The sequence below is a fragment of the Branchiostoma lanceolatum genome, chromosome 2 (assembly GCF_035083965.1).
Source record: "Branchiostoma lanceolatum isolate klBraLanc5 chromosome 2, klBraLanc5.hap2, whole genome shotgun sequence".
NCBI lineage: Eukaryota > Metazoa > Chordata > Leptocardii > Amphioxiformes > Branchiostomatidae > Branchiostoma > Branchiostoma lanceolatum.
Genome location: NC_089723.1, coordinates 23,876,116 through 23,899,085, shown reverse-complemented (window position 1 = coordinate 23,899,085; position 22,970 = coordinate 23,876,116). Strand labels below are relative to the sequence as shown.

The 22,970-nt window shown below is 43.5% G+C and overlaps 2 protein-coding genes and 1 long non-coding RNA gene across 6 annotated transcripts; all 3 read right to left on the bottom strand.

Moving 5' to 3' along the window:
• Positions 1 to 272: 272 nt before the first annotated feature.
• LOC136428066 (skin secretory protein xP2-like) lies at positions 273 to 9,365 on the bottom strand. 2 transcript variants are annotated; one of them, XM_066417329.1, is made up of 4 exons: positions 9,241 to 9,365; positions 8,027 to 8,088; positions 1,460 to 1,680; positions 273 to 1,139 (listed from the first exon to the last, which is right to left on the bottom strand). In XM_066417329.1, the coding sequence occupies exons 3-4, from the start codon at positions 1,671 to 1,673 to the stop codon at positions 997 to 999; spliced, it is 357 nt and encodes a 118-aa protein (XP_066273426.1). In that variant the 5' UTR covers positions 1,674 to 1,680; positions 8,027 to 8,088; positions 9,241 to 9,365; the 3' UTR covers positions 273 to 996. The 2 variants fall into 2 exon arrangements, with proteins under 2 accessions (XP_066273426.1, XP_066273427.1); XM_066417330.1 differs by lacking the exon at positions 8,027 to 8,088 and having other exon boundaries at positions 9,241 to 9,332.
• Positions 9,366 to 10,258: 893 nt separating this feature from the next.
• LOC136428061 (ubiquilin-1-like) lies at positions 10,259 to 22,944 on the bottom strand. Of its 3 annotated transcripts, none has more exons than XM_066417322.1 (13): positions 22,723 to 22,944; positions 21,418 to 21,579; positions 21,002 to 21,220; positions 20,332 to 20,457; positions 19,471 to 19,599; positions 18,829 to 18,946; positions 18,130 to 18,306; positions 17,444 to 17,550; positions 15,007 to 15,135; positions 14,558 to 14,673; positions 12,991 to 13,234; positions 12,653 to 12,737; positions 10,259 to 12,233 (listed from the first exon to the last, which is right to left on the bottom strand). In XM_066417322.1, the coding sequence occupies exons 1-13, from the start codon at positions 22,825 to 22,827 to the stop codon at positions 12,172 to 12,174; spliced, it is 1,779 nt and encodes a 592-aa protein (XP_066273419.1). In that variant the 5' UTR covers positions 22,828 to 22,944; the 3' UTR covers positions 10,259 to 12,171. The 3 variants fall into 3 exon arrangements, with proteins under 3 accessions (XP_066273419.1, XP_066273421.1, XP_066273420.1); XM_066417324.1 differs by having other exon boundaries at positions 12,991 to 13,213; XM_066417323.1 differs by having other exon boundaries at positions 21,433 to 21,579; positions 22,723 to 22,865.
• LOC136428068 (uncharacterized) lies at positions 13,241 to 14,289 on the bottom strand. Its single transcript, XR_010754571.1, has 3 exons — positions 14,163 to 14,289; positions 13,867 to 13,961; positions 13,241 to 13,732 (listed from the first exon to the last, which is right to left on the bottom strand). It is a non-coding gene; the product is annotated as an uncharacterized lncRNA (long non-coding RNA).
• Positions 22,945 to 22,970: the final 26 nt, after the last annotated feature.

The window sequence follows — 22,970 nt, the reverse complement described above, 5'->3', positions numbered from 1 at the left end:
TTGTTTATGTCTGGAAGACCAGTACTCTGTGACTGGAATTTGTGCAAATTGGCAAACACATTACAGGGCCTAGCTTCTTGAATTCTTCAAGCCAATGCAAGCGTTGCTTCAATGTTAGTATAAGTTTTGATCTCTGTATGTCGCCGTGTACTAATAACTTTTCTTCGGCAAATTTCCGTATATCAATCAATATATTTACCACATGCCTATTACTGTACAATGTTTTCACATAGAATCAAAAAAACACAAACTTATCGACTCAGAAACTGACATAGAATGTTTTCCCTCTATCGGGCTGTTTATTTATGTCAAAATACATAGTATAAACATTTGAAACGAACAAGCTAAAACATACTTGCGTCGTTCATAGCGTTTGGACCGTTTACGTTTTGTTGCGGTGTTGTTAAAGGCCGATCGTCCCCACCCCCCGGGAGGTCATGTCAGCTTCGCTTCCCGGGTAGGGGGAGTCATACTCGGCCTTCTAACAACCTCCCACCACGTACAGGATATGTGTTTGAACAGGTAAAAAGGCTTCTGTACAACCGTGTCTTTCCTTAAGCTTCAACATGAACTTTCGATATATGTGCCCAGGTAACGTTTAACACTGCTACGAGAACGGATTGTTCAGAGCCTTTTTACCGGGCTAACGTACTTCTATATATGAGCCAGCTTTTTGGAGGCAGTAGTACCAGCACACATGTAATATTTCAGTTGCAACATGCTAACTCTAATCTCTGCATTTGGCACAATAAATAAGTGCAAACTTCGTTCGCTCACACTTATAGTTTAAAGCTTAACGGAAATGGAATCATCGGACTCTGTCGCACAGAAATAAATTGCACCGACTCCCGACACCAGAGCCCAAATCATTGGCACAGCCGTCATTCGCAACTTTGTACATCATTCCATGTTCTGAGCAGAACACAAGCGCCTAAGGCACGACGGGATAGCACCAAATTCACCATGCAGTCACATCTTGAGTCTCCCGTGACGTCATCACTGCCTGGTGAGTAGAAGAGCGGCGGTGCTGAAGACCAGGAGGGAGTTCGCTACGATGGCGGCACAGCCAGCAGCGGGCGTGGTCTCCTCTGGTTCTGGTGCTGCTGTCGTAGGGGCCATGGGTGCGGCCGTGCCCTCACCTGTGTTCAAAGAGTGACAAAGATTCGTCAGAATGCTAATCCTAAAATGCTATCTTAGCCTAAAAAGGTATCTTATCTTAGCCTAAAGACTTTTTAACCTAGCCTAAAAGTTTTACTCCAGGTCCCTTTAGGTTTCACATTTCATTTTTACCTCTATGAAAAATGGAGCTATTGTTTTGGGCGTGTCTGGCTGTGTATTTGTCTGTGTGTGTTTCCGGATATTTGTGGTAAGAAATATATTGCCGGTATGCGGTTTTGGGAAGACGAAGCTTAGAAGGTGAAGGTCAGTTTTGGGCCACCGTGTTTCAATTGTACCGCACCTGGTGCATCTGTGCCGTCGTCAGGTGCGTCTGTGCCTGCGTCACCGACATCTTCCTCCGCGTCCGTGCCCTCCACGTCCTCAGCCGCCGGCGCCTCGGGGGACTGGGGCGCCTCGGGAGGGCTCCCTCCCTCCGCCGGGACAGGCGACTGGGCTACGGAAACGTGAACGGCTGCTAGGCACAGGGCCAGAAGTAGAACCAACCAACGCTGCATTTTTATCCTGCAGAAAATGTAGAGTGAAACGTTATAAATATATGTATGGATGTTGCTCAGAGCGCCCCAGTTTGGATCTGTCTACGATAAGAACTATAACTATAATGCAGATGCCAGTATTGTCCAAGCAAAGATAGTGGCCGCGATTTCTTTAAATTCATTGGAGGGAGGCCAATGAAAAAAATCGTGGCCCCTACTAGCCACCCCCACCGAAACCTCCGCCTGGAGAATAGATGCAAGTACACGTACATGTAGATTGAAATCTCTGGAGTGTTGAAATCCCTGGGTTATGTTGGCACTTTCAAGTTCTGTAATTCAACTGTCACAAAAAGGCCTCTTGTCAGCACATGGGAAAGTCTGTTCCCAATGCTTTACACAGTTCTGATATGTTCACCCTGACTGATTAGTGTACGATAAGCGTGTTTCCCACCAGTATGGTGTTGTAGCAGGTCCCGAGAGCACGACATTCCACCCGGCAAAGCCAAACCATGTGTTTCACCGTGGTAGAGGCTGGTGAAAAGATTTATAACTGTAACACATTTCGTGCCACACCCGTCACAGCACATTGCCAACATGAAGGTCCATAGGTTATGCATACTTGTAGGCTTGGAGCGAACTTGTTCTAAGTATGGAGGAGACTAGATGCCTTTTCTATGAAATGGAAACAAGAGTGAAGAGGGTCTAGTTGTGTTGGACGTCGACGTTACAATGCGGTCTTCGTTGTCGACGTTCGAAGTTTATGGCAATCCAAACATCACCATAGCACATTGAGCTATCTAGATGACGCCTTGTAGGGTGAAAGAAAGCGCCAGTCAGAGAGTAACGTTACCATCTCGTTAGATCTGTAGAGTTAGAGGATATCGCACCGTGAACCCAGACACAACTTGCCCCATATCCTCGGGCAAGACAGAAGCTGGGAAGGGTAACTACAGCCTGGATTGATCAAGGGCATGTTCGCGGAAACTCTATATCATTAATATTTGATCTAACTATAAATCATAGTCTTCATCAGACTCCTTTAGATAGGACCGTATTTACTGCATACCAGACAAGATAATGGTCGCCGCTATAGCATATTTTCTGTATCATGGACAGTAATACAAACGTCGACTGATGATGATGATGAATACATACTAGCAGAAACTACGTTGAACTGTGAAATTGAAATAATCTCCAAGTAGATTTACGGTGACTATAAGACCGTATCCAACTGGCAAAGAGACTCTGAGTTTGGGTGGCGACTCAAACTCCCTTTGCCAGTTGGATACAGTCTTATAGCCACCGTAGATCTGCTTGGGGATTAAAATTGAACATCATTTACCCCTTTTAAACCAGATGTATTCTTTCAAGTTAAAAGTCAGGAGAGGCCTAGTTTTTGGACACTCGTGACGCTATAGTTTGGGAATGTCGTCCAGCTGGCCAGGTGCAGCTGGCCTAGCCTGGCATGTCAGGCGCCTGAGGAAACAACTAACTAGGTCACGTCCATCTCTCGCTCTACTCGCCTTTACATCTGGTCTTGTTAGTCATCCTCCTGAACGAGTCAAGATTTTACAACAACAATGATAGACATGTAACATGATTTTGGGCATGGCCGCTGTTGTAAGACACACCCGGTTCTATCCAACGAGGTCTGAGTCTGGCAGTCGGCCTCTCCCTAAATACTTCAATGGGCTTTGTCCAGGAAAATAAACAACAGGATTTTATCGAAAGTAGCCCTGATCGGGTGACGCATTGCGAGAGGCATTCCAACTTCCGTGCATACATATTGAACTTTAGAAAACAGTTAGAAAGTTTTCGACAGTTACATGTATTAAGACGCGAGACATGATACACCTTTTTTCGAATTGTGAGTCAGAAAAAAAGTGTTTCCTTCTAAAATATATTCAATTGACCTCAATAGTTTCACATAGGAATCTCAGTTTGTCGAACATAGGTAGAGTATTTTTTATTATGGCTAACTTTGTAGATGACTTTTCTCCACTATTGGCCAATGTCCAATAACAATTCAAGGAACATGCCCTTTCCCAAATGCCTGATCACAATCATCGCCACCATGTTTGTTTTCTGAGCATTAAGTTGGCGACAAGAGCATACTCCAACACAAACATCGGGACTAGGGGCGTGCTGATGGCAGAAATACACCCTGTAGTGTATTTTATCTACACCGCAAAGGTCATTGTAGTTTGTTCCTTCAATATTCATCTGAAGTACAGCCAGTACTGCAGGTACTAGTACCATCTGAGTAATGAGGCGGTTGTAGACTTTTGCCATTTTACGCCCCTTCCGAAAGACGCATGCAGATCCAACCAGGATGCGCTTCCCCGGATTGGAACCAAAGTCTCCCAGTTACCAACTAATTGGAACCAGTGAGGCTTCTACCAATTGAGCTACAGGGACATGGTGTTACGACTTTATCAGAATACGCAAGATACTCACCGGACAGTGATTTTGTAGTACAGTTACCCGACTGGCTGTAAAAGGCCTTGAAAATTCATGAGTACCGTACAAAACACCGCCAAATACTGTGCGCTAAAACAAGCCCGACTTCTACATCTGCTTGGAGATTAGGATATAAGTAAACCCGCAGTCGGAAGGAAGTCTAGCTGATTAGAGCTCTCCTCTCTTCCCGTCTGGATTATCACGGATCGAACCTCGTGAATCCTGACCCGAAAATAGGTCACCATTAGATAGTCTATGGGAAGGGAGGGGCAGCTAATGTCAGCAAGGGGATCACATAAATCAGAACATTCTCAGAGCGACACGCATGCTAGCGGCTGACCACAGGAATGTTATCAAGTGAAGTACTGTCAGATAGTCTGTGACTCAGCGCCGCAATTCACACTCATTCAGTTCTGTCATCTTTTGGCTGAAGCAAGTAGGTTATGGACTTATGGTTGACGATGCTTTTCCTTGTCAAACTCAAAGACCCTGAATTTACATGAATATTAATGAATGAATGACCTTTATTGGACATTTTTGCCCAGCCTAGTACAGGTGACCGTAATTTCGCACTACCTTATATGGAGTTTGCGTGCGGGTAACGTCGAGAAATCGTATTCTCGAAGCAGAGGTAAGGTTACGTCTGCCTCCCTTCGTGTTAAAAAATCGCGGCCACTGCTGGCCCCCCGACCGAAACCTCTGCTTGGAGAATACAAAAATGACTCACGCACGATTTCTTACATCCCGCCTCGTGACTTTGACACCCATGTGTATGATGTCATCATGACCTGATGTAATGACTACAGACTCACAGAAGTAGGGGACATCCACGTCACCAAATATGGAGTCCAGGAGCCGAAACTATGCAGCGGAGAGCTCACTTCATCATCGATACGTGATCAGATAGATCGGATTTTGGGCACGTCTCAGGCGTGCCTCATGTCAGCCAGGGCTGTGTTTGATCGTAGTGGCGGTCTATCATTGTCACAAGGAATAAAAATCACCGTCCATTGTAATTTACGTTAAATTCCGACCACCCCAACTGGTTTAGCAAAGAAATTAAAAAGCGACAAGGTCGACTATCTTTGCATGATGATATTGCATGGCTTTGACTCACATCTGTGGCTTTGACTTAAATGGCACTGTCCTCCCTCATAATAGTCATATAGTAACTAGATCTAGTTGAGTAACTAGTATCAGTGTTCTGTTATGTTGTAGGTACAGTATACTACAGATAGAGGACGAAAGTCTGGGCAAGAGTAGTCTACTTTTCATCACTGAAGGTTTGAGTACTAAAGTACTGTCTGATGTTACAGGCTCGAGGCGGGGATTGGCGAGGTCTCAGCGCGCCATGGATGGAAAGGGGTCAATGACCTGTGTTTTGTACCAAAAAAGACAGGACGTTTCTTATTGTAACGTTTTCAAGGCCATGGGCAAAGCGATAACGACACATAAAGAAAGGGGAGAAGTTGAACCTTACGACGTTACTAGATGATTTACCGCTTCTCGACCACATTCCCATCAGCCCATGAAGATAAGAGAATGCCTAATTAGTCTAAAGAGACCCCCTAGGTATCAGAGAGAATACGGTCACGAGAGGCTAGTTGTTGCCTCTCCATCTATCTACCTAAAATTCACTGTACTGTTTTTATATTGTTCTTATATTGATTCGCATTTAATGTTTTAGTGTTTGTATTGTATACATTTGTTATGTGTGGGGCACAATATCAGCATTTCTGTCTGTTGTCCCACAATGCATTGTGTTGTTGCAACTTTTCAAGTTCCAAGTTGTTGCAAGCTCAGTGTGCGATGTTCTATTAAACCACAGTGCGTCACTCTCCAAGCAGAGGTTCGGCTCCGGTTTGTTTTTGACGTGTTTTTACTTTTAGGCGTTTTTGTCGGGCTTTCTATTTTGTCTTGTTTCTTTTTAATGGCTTGGCGACATAAAGAGAACGGGACAAAATACAAAGTCCGACAAAAACGCCGAAAAACACGTTAAAAACCATCCGCCGCCGAACCTCTACTGGGAGAGTAGCAGCAGTTCGTGGTGTGTGTGCTGAGAGATGTGGGCAGCATGAGTCGCCCTCCCCCATCATCACGTCTGTCCCGTGGCCCAGATATGAGTCCATCTGTCTCAAACGGTCTTCAATCACAAATTAAGAACCACAGACCTGGAACTACCTACCTAATGAACAACATGTGTCTCTAACTTTCACAAAGCGTATAACACCCGAGTATCGGTATAAATAAACCCAGGAAACTAGGCTAATTATCCAAATCTAGAAGAACTAACTTGAGGGTTGTATGTATTGTTATTTCAAAGATAAATCATGAGATATCCTATATATAGGTCATGGGAAGGAGCCACTAGCTCTCTATCTTATTTTTGCTTATTTGGAGATCGTGGTTATCTTATTGTCGCCATATGGTTTTGCTACTCCTGAGATAAACAAAGGAGGAGGTGGAAGGGGGGGGGGCACCAGTGGCAAACGATCTCCCACTGAGCATCCGCAGCCCACACCCACCACCTCCCGGCTAAGACGTGCCACGCCCTTTCCCTGATATTTCGGCCAAACTTCTGTTATTCTCCAAGCAGAGGTTTCGGAGGAGTGGCCGCGATTTCTAACGCTTTCCCCCCTCCGGACGAAAAAAAATCGAGGCCATCCCTTAGCCCTCCGGCCGAGGAGGTTTTAAGATAAAACTAAAACTTCTGCTTGGAGAATATTTCCGTTCGCGTGGGAGACTATTCACAGATAACAGCGGAAATGCAACGTCGTCCATTGTCTAACATAACACATCGTTACGTGGGGGGAGGGCATATTTGTAGCAGCGGTGGCATGGCAACGTGGAGTGTTATGGAAACGGTGTGCACTTCGCGTTTCACTGCGGTAGCCTACACGACACATCGTTACCTCGGTCATGATGAGCGCAGCATTGTACCAAGGTCACGGGTAAGAGGTACATAATGTGAGAGGAAGCATGCTTGTCTGGTTTGCTTGCTTGTTACCAATTTTAAATGTATATGGGCACCGGAGCAACTACTTAAAAAACATTTATAACCTCCTTGAAAAACAGACAATCAAATCACGACAGATTTTCATATCAAGATAGCAGAATATTCTTTTTATAGTCATATCATACTGCCCTAGTATGCCCAAGCATATGCAACGAGGTCAGATGGAAATGAAAAGTGCACAGATTAGTCTGACTCAGACAGTCATCCAATATTCCCGTGTCCCAAAGTCTGGTGCATGCTAAGAGTACACGCAAACACCAGATTTGCCAATAACAACACGTGCAAGTCTTGCATCTAGCGTTGTTGTAGTATTATAACGCTCTAATGTGATAAGGAGAATTGGAAGCTTATAATTATCATAAATTAGACTTAAACTGTAGATTCAATGTTAAGAAACGAGAGACGACGTTTGGCGCATTTAAGGAACATTTCACGTCGCGTGATGAATATATCGCTTTATAGGACAAAGAAAACCAGACAAAACATGTCCAAAACTTGGCCACCAGTCGTCTGAGGAACCGTGCGTTTCCAGTAGAGACAACACACACTACAGACTGTGGAGCAACCCTATAATCATCTCATTCCTACCGCGACCTTTTCCTCTGCTCCCCTTGATCCCTGGAAAAAGCACGCCGGTTCTTTTCAACTGTTTTCAGGCTAAATGGGCGAGGGGCGAAACAATTTCAGCGTGGAGCATACAGACGGCGACCCACAGCGCTCAGCGGCGTTCCCGCCACACAAAAGCTCGATCTACTTCTTTTCATCCATTCACTTTACTTCCCTGTTCCACGAGCGAGCGTTTTAGACCTACAAATGGGTCACATCAAGAGCACGACAGACCAAGGAGGTTTTAGGTGTTTAAAACCCTGGATTACACGTACACAGCTCGAACACTTACCTACTGTTAGCGTACTGCTTGAAACAGGCCGTGAGATGTGGAGGGCTGGGGTGTCTGCTTGCCTGTGTGGAGAGGAATGCGGAGATTTTTCAATCAGCGAGGGTGGGGAAACAGGCCAGACAGTGCAGGGCGGAAGCGAAAACATCGCACCATCTCACAACTGTACGGCCGTTGTCTAAATATTTACGGGCAAAGCGAAATGCTGCGCCGTGGCCTCATTTGCACCGTTATAAAGAGTAAATCAAAACGTCGTCATTATTTTGCACTTTATTCAAGGTTCAAAGGAGATCGTTTCATAACCCCTTGCGGTCAAAGGATTATACGGCGAACATACGATAGGCAGTGAATAAAACTAGTGTTTGTGCAGTGAGTCAGTGGTCCACAGGGGATGGAAGGGAATATCTTCCATCTGTTGGGCCCATCAGGAGATGCCTCTCGGGACATATGCATGTCGGCTACTGATACCAAACTTCGACAGGAAGTGGCCGGATCGAGGAATTTGGTGGGTTTTATTTTCCAGCCGAGTCATGAATGTCACAGAAATCACATCATCGCCAGTGACCGTATCGATGATCCAGACAGTGAAGCCAAACTTGGCAACAATCGTGACATTCCAAACTGAAACAGGTTTATCTTCCCCACCTCGGCACCGTAACCTTACTGCTGTTGCTGGCTATAGAAAAGCACGGGCAATCAGACGGGCGGGGTCAGTCGACGTGCAAACTGCCGTTGCACCAGACGAATTTGTCCAGCAAAAATTCCAAGAATTCGACCAGTTGAAACAATGCCTTATGTGTTTGTAACCAATACACGCGACCGGAGCCCGCCTGGTATAACTCAGAAAGAGCGTTTTATATCAACTCACAAAGTACCGAAATTACAACATATTTGTATCCTACATTTCAACCGCAAATAAGGCCTCTAGTTGTAATTCTTGACTAGCATACGCCTGTGTCGGCTTGCTCTGGTCAGAGCAAACATGAGCAGTGTTTTCCACAACTAGCGGAGTAAAAGCACATGGCGCCCGGCTCAACGTGACAGCACCCCCACGCTAAGATAACGGTCACACACCACACAAGTTAGTATATCACTAACAACTGTTCACAAGCGATAGCGCATCTCTTACTTATCACAATCCACGTCTTTTTATTACGATATCTTATAGTAACTGTCAAACAACAAGATACAAAGTTAATGGCAGTGTGGACACATACCTGACTTGGTGCTCGTGTGGACGGGTGTGTTCAACCGCTACTCACTTTCCTCACGCCACTCGAGTGATGATGTCATCTTCGGCAGTCTTCGCCAACGAAATTTTCCGGGAATACGTCATGGGGATTGACAATGGCGAGCCCCCATTGGTCAGAGGTTAGCCCATGGCGAACTCCCCAATAGCTCATGTCATTTTCAAGTAAACTTCCTAGTCACGACTTTTCCCATTGTTCCCATGTGTCCTAGATCTAAATGTCTTTGCACATGTTTTGTTGCGAGGTCCGATCCAAAGTTCCAACCTCGGCATGTTTCACAAAATAGTGAGATATCGATATAGACAATATATAGTAGAGAAAATACCTGCTTTTGATTTTGTTGAAAGAATGTTAACAAATTGTCTATAGCAATGAACGACAATATCATTTTAGTCCATATTCCTAATATATGATAAGATTTAGAAAAAGTATATCTTGTGCACAACCACAATACCATCCATATAAACACAGGGTTTGTCGTCAATGATATACTGACAGTGTTTTCAGTAGATTCTAAACCAGTCCATATAACCAAGGAGGTTAAAAACTGATCTTAGCCTCCTTGATATAACCAGTCTATAATTTGTAGGTATGATCTTCTATTATTTTGTCGTCCAGCTTCCACAAGCGCCTACGGTTTTACATGAGGTTTATTTCATTGACTGCATTTATTTCATTGATTGCTAGAAGTCGCTGTTAAATAGCCAAAGCAAAATTTGGAGATCTTACGATGGTGCCATGATTTCATAATCCGCTTAGTTGCGCCCCTGACAGGCAGAGATAAAACGGAGTCGGTGCTAGTTAAGAGTATTGTTTGGGTGTTGTTAATTAAAGGAATATGCCATAAAGATAACTTACATTCTTCCACAAAATGAGTATTTTCCTCCCTTGTTTTAAAGGAGTTGTTCAAGTTTTGTGACAACTAAATCATTTAACAAATAAAGGTAACATTGCAAGACATGGCAAAGAAAGAAATAAACTCCTCTGTATATCAAGAGTTTATTCTCATGCACAATTAAGAACATCTGTGATGTAGAGTCTTTGTCAGTCTTACCTTAAAGTCATGTCTGGTAAAAATCTTGGCCGAGATTTAACTACATTTTTTGATGTTAGTTTTATATTGTAAACTGAACAAACTCAAACACAATCAGAATCATCGAGTGAGTGAGCAAAGTCGTCAGTCAATTAATTATGTACACCTACTAGGAGATCAAAATCACTTAAGACTGGCTTTATTTCTGTCGTGATACAGTACACATCATTCAGTACAATTACAATGGTATTTTGTAAGTCCAATCCCATACAAAAGTCTCCCAAACCAAGAACTCTTCAAACCGATGTCAATTTGCAGGATTGTATGCAATATGATTCAGAAGCCAGAGGCATGTAGTTGGCCCTCTGCATAATTACTCCTTCAATGCATGTTACCATATGAAATGACAAACACTGTATTGAATGACATAAGAGATTATCATAGTGATGAAGTTATGCACAATAAATACAACATACCAGAATCACTCCAACATGGTGGATTTTTTTTCACTCCTAAACACTGTGATTTGGTGGCTCCCCTTCATATTCACTCTTTCTCACAATTTCAAAATCAGACATTGTAATTTTCCCCTCTCTAAAAATGTACATATCTTAATTCCAAAATAATGATGTTGCACTGTAACATAGGCCATGGTCATTAACATAACATTGCTACATCTTAAACTTATAAATCAAGGTAAAATCCAACATAAAATGTGTTGAAACAATCCTACAGCACTACAAAATCTTATCAACTACCACCAGTTACATCCATTGTAAGGCCATTTAACTATCACATGAATTTATCATGTACACCTGTCCTAATGTGTGATAGCATTTACTAAGACATTATCATTCACACAACCTCTCCAGAATTTAGAGCGATCTTTTTACATACAGAGACTAGCTGTTTTTAAGCTTTGCCTACAACAATTTCACAGTATATTACTACCTGTTTCCTAAGAAAGAACATAGAATTGCTAAAGATCTATTTTGTACCCAAAGCCCAACGTACCCTATGCTGTACATAGAATCTTGACAGGTGTGTTTGGAAATGTTTTTTGTGCATTCAAAATCTCTAAATGTAGATGTGTTCTTTGAGGAGTTAGTGCATTTGTCCATTTACTTCTTACTTTCATTCTCTAGTTGTGAATAAAGATGTTACCATATTTGTAACAGCTACTACTTCTACAATCAGTTACACATCAGTAGTGATGTTCTATATATGTTATAAACCAAAGTATCATGTATATAGTAATTTACTACCTGGGCTGAACCTACTAGGTCTACACAGCAAGGAAACGGTTTCAAAATATTGGTTTATGAGTATGATGGCTCTAGCTAAGACTTGTGGGTTTTATCTAATCTCCAAGCAGATCCTACGGTAGCAGACGACAGTATACATGTGCCAAACAACATCCAGCTGCCCCCCTAGGATCTGCTTGGAGATTAGGCTTTATTGAAATGTTGTAAAATGAAAAGCGTAACAGTTCACTAGGTGTAAGCCACAATCATGGAACAAAAATGCTTAAGAGAGGTGCTTCTACCACCTATCTGGGTACAACAGTAGCAAATCTATGCATGTTACACAACTAGTCATTACCCATGTCTTAGCTATTCACTATTCATTTGTCATTAGTTCCTACATGACTCCTTCCATGAAGAACTGATACAGTCCTCTTGCCCTCTTTTGTAAGCATTTACAAACATATTCCCACCTGGGCACTTAGACCTGCTGACATAAAATCTTTCTTCTGACTCATCCTTACGGAAGACACTCCCTACTATTGAGGGTCATTGTGCCCTCTTCTGTCACGGTAGAATCTGTACAGACGTTAACGACTACTATGTCTGGGTGTGCGCGTGTCATTGTGCCTGGAGTAGCCTGTCTATCGCTGCGTTTACGTCACCATTTGTGGCAGTCAGAGCTGAAACACAAGAAGGTATTGATGGTGATAACATGGGTAAGAAAAATGGTCTGTGTTTTTGGAAACAAAATTGTACTACATGCTTGGAGTAGGAGAGCATTGTTGGATATCGGTAGTGAGTAACATTGCTTTAAAAACTACCATCTAGCATGAAATAGTAAAAGAGTACAATGTGTATGTGTCAGGGTAGAGACTGTAATCTGGCAGAATCACTGATTCTACCAATTAAGATATTCTCTCAAAAGACAGTCAGAACTTTTCAACTTCAATGGACAGACCACCCAAACATATTCCCAGCATCCTGATTAGAGTCTCTGTAGACAGAGGATCCGATAAGGATCTCTACAAGCGACTCTGCCAGATCTCAAACTCTACCCTAACATATGTGTACCTTGTATAAAGTATAACTATGTGTTTACCTTGTATGTTTGCCGCCCTGTTGACGAATCCCATTGTCTCTAATTGCTCCAGTTGGCTACGAAACCGGACTTCTGGTGGCTGCATCTGGAACAAAACATTACAGGACGTGTCATAATTGATCGAAGGGTACAATCATTATTGGTAGAGACTTTCACTACAATACTATCTACTTGTCTCCTCCAAAGAATCTTTCGAACAATCTGTTCAAACAGGCCTAGGGTAGGAATACAGACTACTATGAAAGTAAAAAAAAAATTAAAAAATCATACATTGTTAATTGTATAGTTTTTTTTATACTTCGCAAATTTATGGCTAGGTCAAGACTAAAGCATCTTACTGCAGTTCCTCCTGCGAGTGTCTGTAACATCTGCTGTAAGAGCTGCTGCTGTGCCTCTGTGGGACCACCAGGGGGCACTGCTGCACTGGGAGAGGTGGTGCTGGCACTGGCAGTAGTAGTAGGAGTAGATGTGATGGTTGTGGTGGAGTCTGTGCTGGAGGATGTTGTAGCAGAGGCGGCCGGGGCAGCAGGCGAGGCTGGCATACCGCCCGCAGGGGGAACACTGGGAGAAGGAACACCAAGCCTAAACCACACAAACACACACACATAACACTGACCATGGCTAGAAATAAATAACACTGACCATGGCTTTCTGACTGAGGAAAACCACTAGGATTTGTGTTTCCTCATATGGCCCAAAAAACAACAACTATGAAATTACATTTCTAAAACTCTTGGAATATTCTACAACAACTTTGGTAGAATATGCGACTTTGTAGATACAATGTACAAGAAATATCATGAGAAATTCTGTTGTACAGTATGCTATGTCAAAAATGAAAGATGGTCACAACTTACTGTAATGTTAGACCATGTTCTATGACTGAGAGAGAGTAAGCAAAACATTGATAAAAGTGCAGAGTTAATGTGTAGGTGAGGGACTTACCCTGGTAGAGTTTATGTATACATGTAGGTGAGGGACTTACCCTGCAGAGTTTGTGTGTAGGTGAGGGACTTACCTTGCAGAGTTTATAGGTGAGGGGCTTACCCTGCAGAGTTTGTGTGTAGGTGAGGGACTTACCTTGCAGAGTTTATAGGTGAGGGGCTTACTCTGCAGAGTTTGTGTGTAGGTGAGGGGCTTACCCTGTAGAGTTTGTGTGTAGGTGAGGGGCTTACCCTGCAGAGTTTATGTATACATGTAGGTGAGGGACTTACCCTGCAGAGTTTGTGTGTAGGTGAGGGACTTACCTTGCAGAGTTTATAGGTGAGGGGCTTACCCTGCAGAGTTTGTGTGTAGGTGAGGGACTTACCTTGCAGAGTTTATAGGTGAGGGGCTTACTCTGCAGAGTTTGTGTGTAGGTGAGGGGCTTACCCTGTAGAGTTTGTGTGTAGGTGAGGGGCTTACCCTGCAGAGTTTATAGGTGAGGGACTTACCCTGCAGAGTTTATAGGTGAGGGGCTTGTGTGTAGGTGAGGGGCTTACCCTGCAGAGTTTATAGGTGAGGGGCTTACCCTGCAGAGTTTGTGTGTAGGTGAGGGGCTTACCCTGCAGAGTTTATAGGTGAGGGGCTTACCCTGTAGAGTTTGTGTGTAGGTGAGGGGCTTACCTTGCAGAGTTTATAGGTGAGGGACTTACCCTGCAGAGTTTATAGGTGAGGGGCTTGTGTGTAGGTGAGGGGCTTACCCTGCAGAGTTTATAGGTGAGGGGCTTACCCTGCAGAGTTTGTGTGTAGGTGAGGGGCTTACCCTGCAGAGTTTATAGGTGAGGGGCTTACCCTGTAGAGTTTGTGTGTAGGTGAGGGGCTTACCCTGTAGAGTTTGTGTGTAGGTGAGGGGCTTACCCTGCAGAGTTTATGTGTTGGTGAGGAACTTACCATGCAGAGTTTGTGTGTAGGTGAGGAACTTACCCTGGCAGCAGGACGGGTGCCTCTGCCTGCAGCTGCTGCATGCCCTGCTGGATCTGCATGATGGCCTGCAGCACACGGGGGTTGGTGACGGCTGCCTGCACCTCAGGGTTCTGCATCTGTAATGGTAACAATACAAAAACCATCCTCATGGGCCTATCACCTTTTTGTTCAGTCAAAAGTTTTGAGAAAGGTGGTGGGTGTACGGCGTGGGGGCGTTCCAATCAGTCAAGTACAACTACAAGTGACCTAAAAGAATGGTCAAGACTCAAGACAAACAACAAACTAGATTGGCAGACTAGTGAAGGAGCGCAGAGAGTGGACGACTTTTGATGAGCATTTGGCTGCCCCTACGGCAATGTACTTTGTGACTGATGGATGGATGGAAAGTTTTGGGAAGTCCTTTTAACTTTTCAGCTATCCTAGCTGACTTGCACACATGCCAAGCTTACCTGCTGCATGAAGGTGGGTAATTGTTGTCTCATCTGGTCCTGCAGCTGTGGGTTGCCCTGGAACAGGGGGTTGTTACCGATGATCTGGGAAGCCATCTCAGGGTTCTGTCCCATGGACTGCATCATACTCTGCAAGGCAAACAGGACATCTTCACTGTCTTTCCTCTCGCTAACAAAGCAAGAACATCGGCTTGAACCAACTGTTCAGACTTCCTTGTAAAGTAAGTGGATACAGAGCAACCTCTGCCCTTTACTAACAGGTGTCATGAACATTTTGACTGGTTTGATGGTTTGGCAAGTACAGGTATACAGATGGCCTATAAAATTAACCATTTGTTTTACCTGACATGAAGGGTTTTTGCTCTGGTTGAGGGGGGAGGGGTATGCATGCTTTACTTGCAACTATGGGTACAGTGGTGGGTAGATTACAATCATCTACAACTGGCCACTATGCAAATTGACCAGCAGGATATTTTCTGGAATACAAACCTTTATTGGGATAACAAAAGTTAAAGGACTTTCGAAAGGTCTTGCACAACTATATGTGCAAACAAACAAGTGGACATACATGTAAATGAATTAACCAATGTACGAGCATAAGAGAAAAGCAACATTTTGAGGCTAACATATCATTTACTAGCCTGGGGGCCAGACACCGTATATCGGCTAGCCACCAAGCACCGCACACGCGCCCATGCTTTCCCGGGCTACCCACCCGCTGTCCCCCGAAGACCGACCCCGCCCCACTCTCCGCTGTAAACCCAAGATCTGCTAGCCATATACGGAGCCTGGGGAGACGGCTATCTTTGGCCGTCCAAGAGGTGGAGAAGTGTTTATGATTTATTGCCGCGCGCACGGCTGGAAGCCGACTGCACGGTGGCAGGATTGGTCGTCCGCCCTGCGGCGATAGCGAATCAGCCCGTGCCTGCTTAAATATTCATGAACCGCAGGTCGTCATCTTACGCAATTCGGGAGTCAATCGGCACATGGCAAAGGGAGAGCAGGCTTGCCGCAAAGGGTTTGATCTGTCACTCATGTTCGCCGACATGTCCAGTCAAAGGGAGGCTTCCTTTACCATGGTACTGTATTAGTACATTGTAAAGTAAAAGGCAGTGTTATATTCTATGGAGGGATTCTTACCGACAAAATTACGAAGATTCTGGGGGAAAACACCGTAGGACGTAGATCTATGTCACAACATGCCTGCAACATGTGGTCTAACACAGCGGCCTGCTGGGGGAGTCTATTCTGAGTGTAGGGGGAACTTTCTTGGAAACTATTGTCAAATGATTATAGATACGAAAGTTTACAGTAATAAAGTAACACCAATATTACTCTTATGCTTAGATTTTAGTATTCAAATATTAAACTCTATCAACATACGTAAAAAGATAGATATTTTAGACAACGTGTTTTAACTCCTCCCCGGGAGAAACAGCCTGATATCGTCTGCCGGGCGCGGGAACAACAACACGGGAACACATTCTTCCCACGAGACGTTCTGGTTCCGAAACAAATCCCACCAGAGAGGACTTCATCTTATACAGTACTGTTAGCTAACAATAAAGCCTGTATGTTTTCCATGCTGGCTGATTGGCGTTCATAATTTGGACTAGGCCTTGCGGAGTTACTGCAGGTTTTTTTACGTCCCACTTGAACATGTTGTTCTAGCGGTGCTTCCTTCGCTTCGGTACTTTCTGTTGTATTTGGGTCGTTTCTGCAAGATTTCTAGGTTTGATTGATAGAGAAGCCGAGGGATAAGGCACTAATAATGTTTCTTTCGGATTGTTGTCCTGCTAACGTTAGAGGCAGAAATTAACTGTTTGTTTACTTGTGCTATTACAGTATATATACAACAGCCACGGCCATTGTCTTCTATTTTTGCTTAACTGAATTTTCAATCGTAACGTGAGTTACGTGATATCTTCTCATAGCAGAGCATACAACTCCTTGTAGCCAGTGGCCTCTAGTGACCTCGCCCACAGAAGCCCACAGAAATGCACCCAATCAACACGTGGCGTCCCGCTGTGCGGGGATTACCGGCAGGCCAATAGCGCGAAGAACTTTCTAGCACAGATCCTGTGCTAGAAACTGACAGCAAGAGCCGTCTCCCCAGGCTCCGTATATGGCTAGCAGATCTTGGGTTTACAGCGGAGAGAGGGGCCGGGGCGGGGTCGGTCTTCGGGGGACAGCGGGTGGGTGGCCCGGGAAAGCTTGGGCGCGTGTGCGGTGCTTGGTGGCTAGCCGATATACGGTGTCTGGCCCCCAGGGTAATCATTTACACTACTGCTTCTAAGGTCTAACACTCTTTTATGTATTTACCTATTTGTACACATCTCCTCCTAGAATGAATTTGAAATAATTTGAAGGATGGAATGTATTAAACTCTTTTGAGCAAACGGAAAGAAAGGTATGTGGACACCAGGCTGCCCCTAACCTGCATGTATGGTGCCTGCAGCATGTTCTGCATGAGCTGGGGGTTGTCCACCATCTGCTGCATCAGACTCTGCATCCCCGGGGAGTTAAACATGCCTGATGTGGGAACTGCAACACAAACACAAACACAGGCACATAAAGGCTGGGGTTTATTCCTTCGTTAAGACGCTTGTAGTGTCTAGTGACACCTAGGGCAACAAGTTTCAGTAGCAGGGTATATTCTTTACAGGGAGGGGTTGATAGCCCTTCCCCTAACATGCCCTCAAGGCACCTCCTAGACTTGAGCAGAAAACATCCTCATTAAAACTTGAAATCATTTCAACAGATCCCCATTTCCTGACAAGTAAAAATCAAAGGCATGTGCCTGTGGCGCAAGCGGCAATACAACCCCACGGCTTGGATCAAATTCTGTGGATCTGTGGGTGAGGGTACAATCCCAAGGTACATATATAAGGGATTACATTTGTCACTTCGGATGGTGCATAAAAACGGCAGCCCATTGCATGAATAGCCCTGAGATTATACTCAAGGTACCTTCAGGGATATGGGTCACATTTCATTTCATTTCATTTCAAAAACTTATAGTTGTATGATCAAGAAACACTGAATGCATTTCTTTTGGATGGTAAAAGGTTTGCTTCCTAAAACAACACAGAATACTGTATCAGAAAGCATGTTTCTCCTTACTTCCTCCAGGCAGACCAGGCAGGCCTCCCGGCAGTCCTTGTCCTGCAGGTGAGCTGGCTGTAGTACTGGCGGTGGTTGTTGTGCTGGTGGTGGCGGCCGTGGTACTGGAGCCCTGGGCTGCCCAGGGGTTGGGGAGGGGCTCTCGGTTCTCCTGACCCTGCTGGGGGTTACTGGTACCTGGGGTGAAAATATTTGGTTATCACATCAGGTTCAGAAGAAAATCAGCTGGCAAATATCTTTCTTTCTCCCCAACAAATGAAACTGGACTGCTATCCAAACATATCATAGCTGCCAAGACTCTTCGTATACTGTATTTGTGTAAGGGGACAAAAAGACTTGGCACCTATGATAGGTCAGGATACCAGGCTACAATGAAACCATGTGCGAGAATTCTGCAGGGAAATGATATTGATCAGTGTCATCAAGGATTTCCTTTTTTTGTTCTGCTGACAATCTGACTAACCCTCTGTTCAAACCATCTTTACAGGACATTCGAACCAGACCCTAGTCACATGGCTGCTTCTTTATCTCTTTGCAAGTAGAAATTATGTGGGAGTTTGACTTCAATAGTCATATCCTTTCTGAAACTATCTATTATAGCTGCAGACAATCAGCTGTGCTTTAGGAAGGTGGCTAATACTGCATCTCAACACCTCAAACTGTGTCTTAGTGTTCAAGGAGAAAATGATAACTGCTCACCACCGCCCATGAGTGAAGCCCATGGGTTGTTGCTGAACTGCTCCTGTGCTGCGTTCATCATGGGTTCCTGGATGTCCGTGTACATGCGCCGCAGGGCGTTATAGCCACCTGGGATACTCTGGGGGAAACACAAGTAAAGAGTCCTTTAGGCTTTAGTTCTGGACAGCAAGCATACATGTAAGTGAAGAGTTTTTCTGTTCTTTTTGCTTTAAAACACAAAGAACACAACAGAAGATGTCCATTTGTTAACATATGAGGGACAGTATAAAGCTTTGCAAGAAAAAAATGGAAAACTTTCACATTCATATGCTTGATTTTCTTCCAAAGTCTTTAAACATTTTTCAAATCCTTTGGTTTGATATTTTTCCCAAAGCTGTTAAACATAAATGCCTCATCTTTTTAACTCCATTTCTTATATAGAACTTAAATAGAAAATTCCTTCATTTTGTTTCCTGTTTCTCCTTTCAACAACTGCCAAAATTTCAATATTTTACTCTTCCCTGATACAGTACTTGATACCTGCTGCCTAACCCCATAACCAATAGAGCTGGTAGCCAAATGGCTACTTCAGTGTGCTAAAGGTTCACAAAGCTGTTGGCTATGCACAGCACTAGTCCTAATTCAGATGATGCCAAGCCTGACCTCCAGGTTGCTGAGCGCCCTGTCCTGACTGCGCATCATCTCCTGCAGCATGGCCGGGTTTCTGGCCAGCTCCATGGTCTGACGCATCAACTCGGGGTTGTTCAACATGTGGGTGATCTCTGGGTTTCTCTGTTCCAGGGGTGCAAATACAAATAAACATCACAATCATTTATTTACATAATGAGATCAAAAGGGGTCGGGTCATCCTCCTTACCCTCCAAGCAGAGGTTAGGCTCTGGCATGTTTTGGATTTTTACACATTTTCATCATACTCTCTATCTTGTCAGGTATACTTGCTGTCTGTTTGACAGGTGAACAAAAAGAAAACCTGACAAAATAGAAAGCCTGATGAATGCCTAAAAAGACACCCAAAACAAGCCAAGCCAAAGCCTCTTCTTGGAGGGTACATCCAACTACATGTGTTAAGAGGGAGAAATCTAATCTTATCAGGTTTAAGTGACTGTAATAAACATACATGTACTTGTCATTTGAGGAATTGTAGGGCAAATATGTAAATCTTAAATTCTTCAACTACTATAAATTCATTTACTTTCATGGAGATTTTACTTCATGGTAGAAGGAAAATGTAGGATTTTGAGCACTTAGAATCTGCAGTTGAAATAATTCTAAATAAAGCAGTCATACAAGGGACACATATTTGGGGCATCATGAATTCGCAGTGGAGAGATCAAAACCTTAAATAAAACGACCACAAAAGTTTTAAGATTTTGGAAAGGAATTCTTCACAACATAACAGGATAGTAATTGAACGATTCCCTTTTATTTCTCTATTCTGGCTATGTTAATATGTATGCACTTCAACTTATCACGTCAAAGACTGAATGTGTAACTCCCACCCACCTCCATGAGCTGCTGCATCTGTGGGTTGCTGACGATGAGGTTCCTGAGCAGGTCAGGGTTGGACATCATGCTCTGCACAAACGGGTTCTCCATCATCTGTGTCAGCATGTCAGGGTTACGCAGTAGCTGGGGGAAACAACACAGACATCACAATTCAGGAGTGCCTTATCCTAGCCCAATCATATGTTACAAATTGTCTTACCGATACCCATTATTGTCTTATTGCCAATACAGGAATATTCAAACAAGTAATGATGCCAAGGCTGTCTCCAGCTGTAAATTTTATTCCATCCCACTCATTGTTTGGGAGCCCTCATTGTTGATTTTCATTCTTAAAGCTGTCGTTTTGAGCTTACGAAAAAATCTTTTCATCAATTTCAAATAATCAAATTCATTCTTTTTTTAAAGATGGTGTAAGATTTTTGCACGTCCAAAGAAGCAAGTTTCCATCCCAAGACAGAGAGATGGATCCTGGAGACAGCCCTGAATCATGCCAAACTCTGTCGATGAAGATGAATAAGGTATGCAAGAAAACAGTTACTCAAGCAACTGGATAGATTTTGGAAACAGTCAGATGTTTCTGGTAGTATTAACTATCAGTGACTGGACAAGATTTCTGGATCACCAGGTTTAAAACCAAACTATAATGTGCCCCACCCTTAGTTCTCACCTCTTGCTGCATTCTCTGCTGCATCTCCATGAAGTTGGCCGACCCCATGCCCATGTTGCCCAGCCCACTCAGGCCTCCCATCCCGCCCAGCCCGAACGGTGCCGCGGCTGGAGCAGGCTGTGGGGCGGCTGCAGCTGGAGTCCCAGGTGCAGCTCCAGCAGCAGCTGCGGGGGCTGGGGATGCACTGGAGGCTGCTGGAGTAGAACTTCCTGCTCCACTCTGTCAGGACACAGAATTAAGCGTATCATTTAGATGTTCTACTTATCAGTTGTTCTGTATTCATTAAGTCCTGCGAAATCAAATCTACCGAACTTAAATGCAGTTACAGAACTGTGAGTTTATGTAATTGTAACTGCATTCAACAAAAGACTAAAGAGGAAGAACATGTATATGAAAACATTTGTAGCAACAGGTACCTGCTGGGACCCGACCTTTTGTCTGATGACCAGATGAACAGTCAGCCCATCCTTTATTCCTATCTTCTCTAAGGTCTCATGGTCCTTCAGAATCTTCCCCGCAAAGATGAGGCACAGCTGTTCAACTGGCTGCCCAAACTTCTGAGAAATGGCCTCCTTGAACTGGAGAAATAGACAACAAAAACATTGAGCTTTTATTAATTTTAATCATGAAAGGCTTCAATACAATTACATTCGTTGAACATTTCAAACACAGATACTTATTTTACGGACTACGAAGTAAAGAGAGACATCAGTCAAATATGGCTTTCGCTTGACAGAATTTTTTCTGATCATGACAAACAAAATGTTCTTCATTTCATCATTTTGGTGTACTATGATTACTATGATATGTGACTGTTGAAGCAATTCTAAATTTTTCACTGGAGTAACGCGCTTCCCAAACTGAGATGTTAAAAAACAATAGAGCAGACAAAAGAAATGGTTTCAGGACGAGGTACTTTCCCTATTTCTGACATGAAAGAGGACATTCATCTGCGTCACAACCAAATCTATGTTCAATATGCTAAGCTGGAACCGCCTTAAAATTTGGTAAAACAAAAGATGTTTTGTACTGTTGCAAAAATGTGAAAAGATGGTATTTTGATACTTTAATATGATATAAAAACTACAATCAAAATGAATCAAAGCTACGATTGAGCTCTCTAGAGTTTTACAGAGATGCCACATTACAGATGTAGTTTGACTTTTAAAAGTATTTATGTATTTACCGTATCTTAGTCTGATCACATGAGCCTGAAGCTAAATGTTAAAAAACATATTTAGATAAAACTAGATATGGCGTTCAGCTTACTCATACATACATATGTACAGCTCTGGATTTGGAATAATTGCATATGTCTGATGATCCGTTAACAACATAAATGGAGTGGTCACTCGTCAAATCATTCTTCCGGTGTTTACTAATCGTGATTACGTTGACCGGTCGGCTGCTACGGTCATGCGTCAACATAATCGCATTATACTGCCGCCATTTGTTATAAAATCATACAAAGAAAGGTAGATTTTTACTCAAGCTGCTTCTGTACAAAAAGAAACCACATTTGTGACCAGACTTACTCAATTTTGTACAGGCGTCGGCAAATAAAATCTACTGCGACTTCTGTCATGTCACGGCATAATTTTTCGGAACTAACAAAATGGCTACGTATCCACATGTAGAAATCTCGGCACTTTCTGACGAAAATAACCTACTAAAACAGGCCTTTGAACGCAAATAAATGGAAGTGTTGTGAGCATACTAACTTCTGTTATCGTAGCAGTTGCCTCAATTTCAATCGTCTCCTTATCTTTTGGAGTTTTGACGACAATTTTGATCAGTTCGCTTCCAGAATCTTCCGACTCCGCCATCTTGGTTAGGGCTAGTCTCGTGCTCTTGCATGACGGGAATAATTTTGTCGTCCCTCTATACTTTTTCTATATATAAGATTTTAACCAATAGATACATAACGAAATGAAAGCAATTAAACTAGTCTTCAGTCGTAATTGACTTC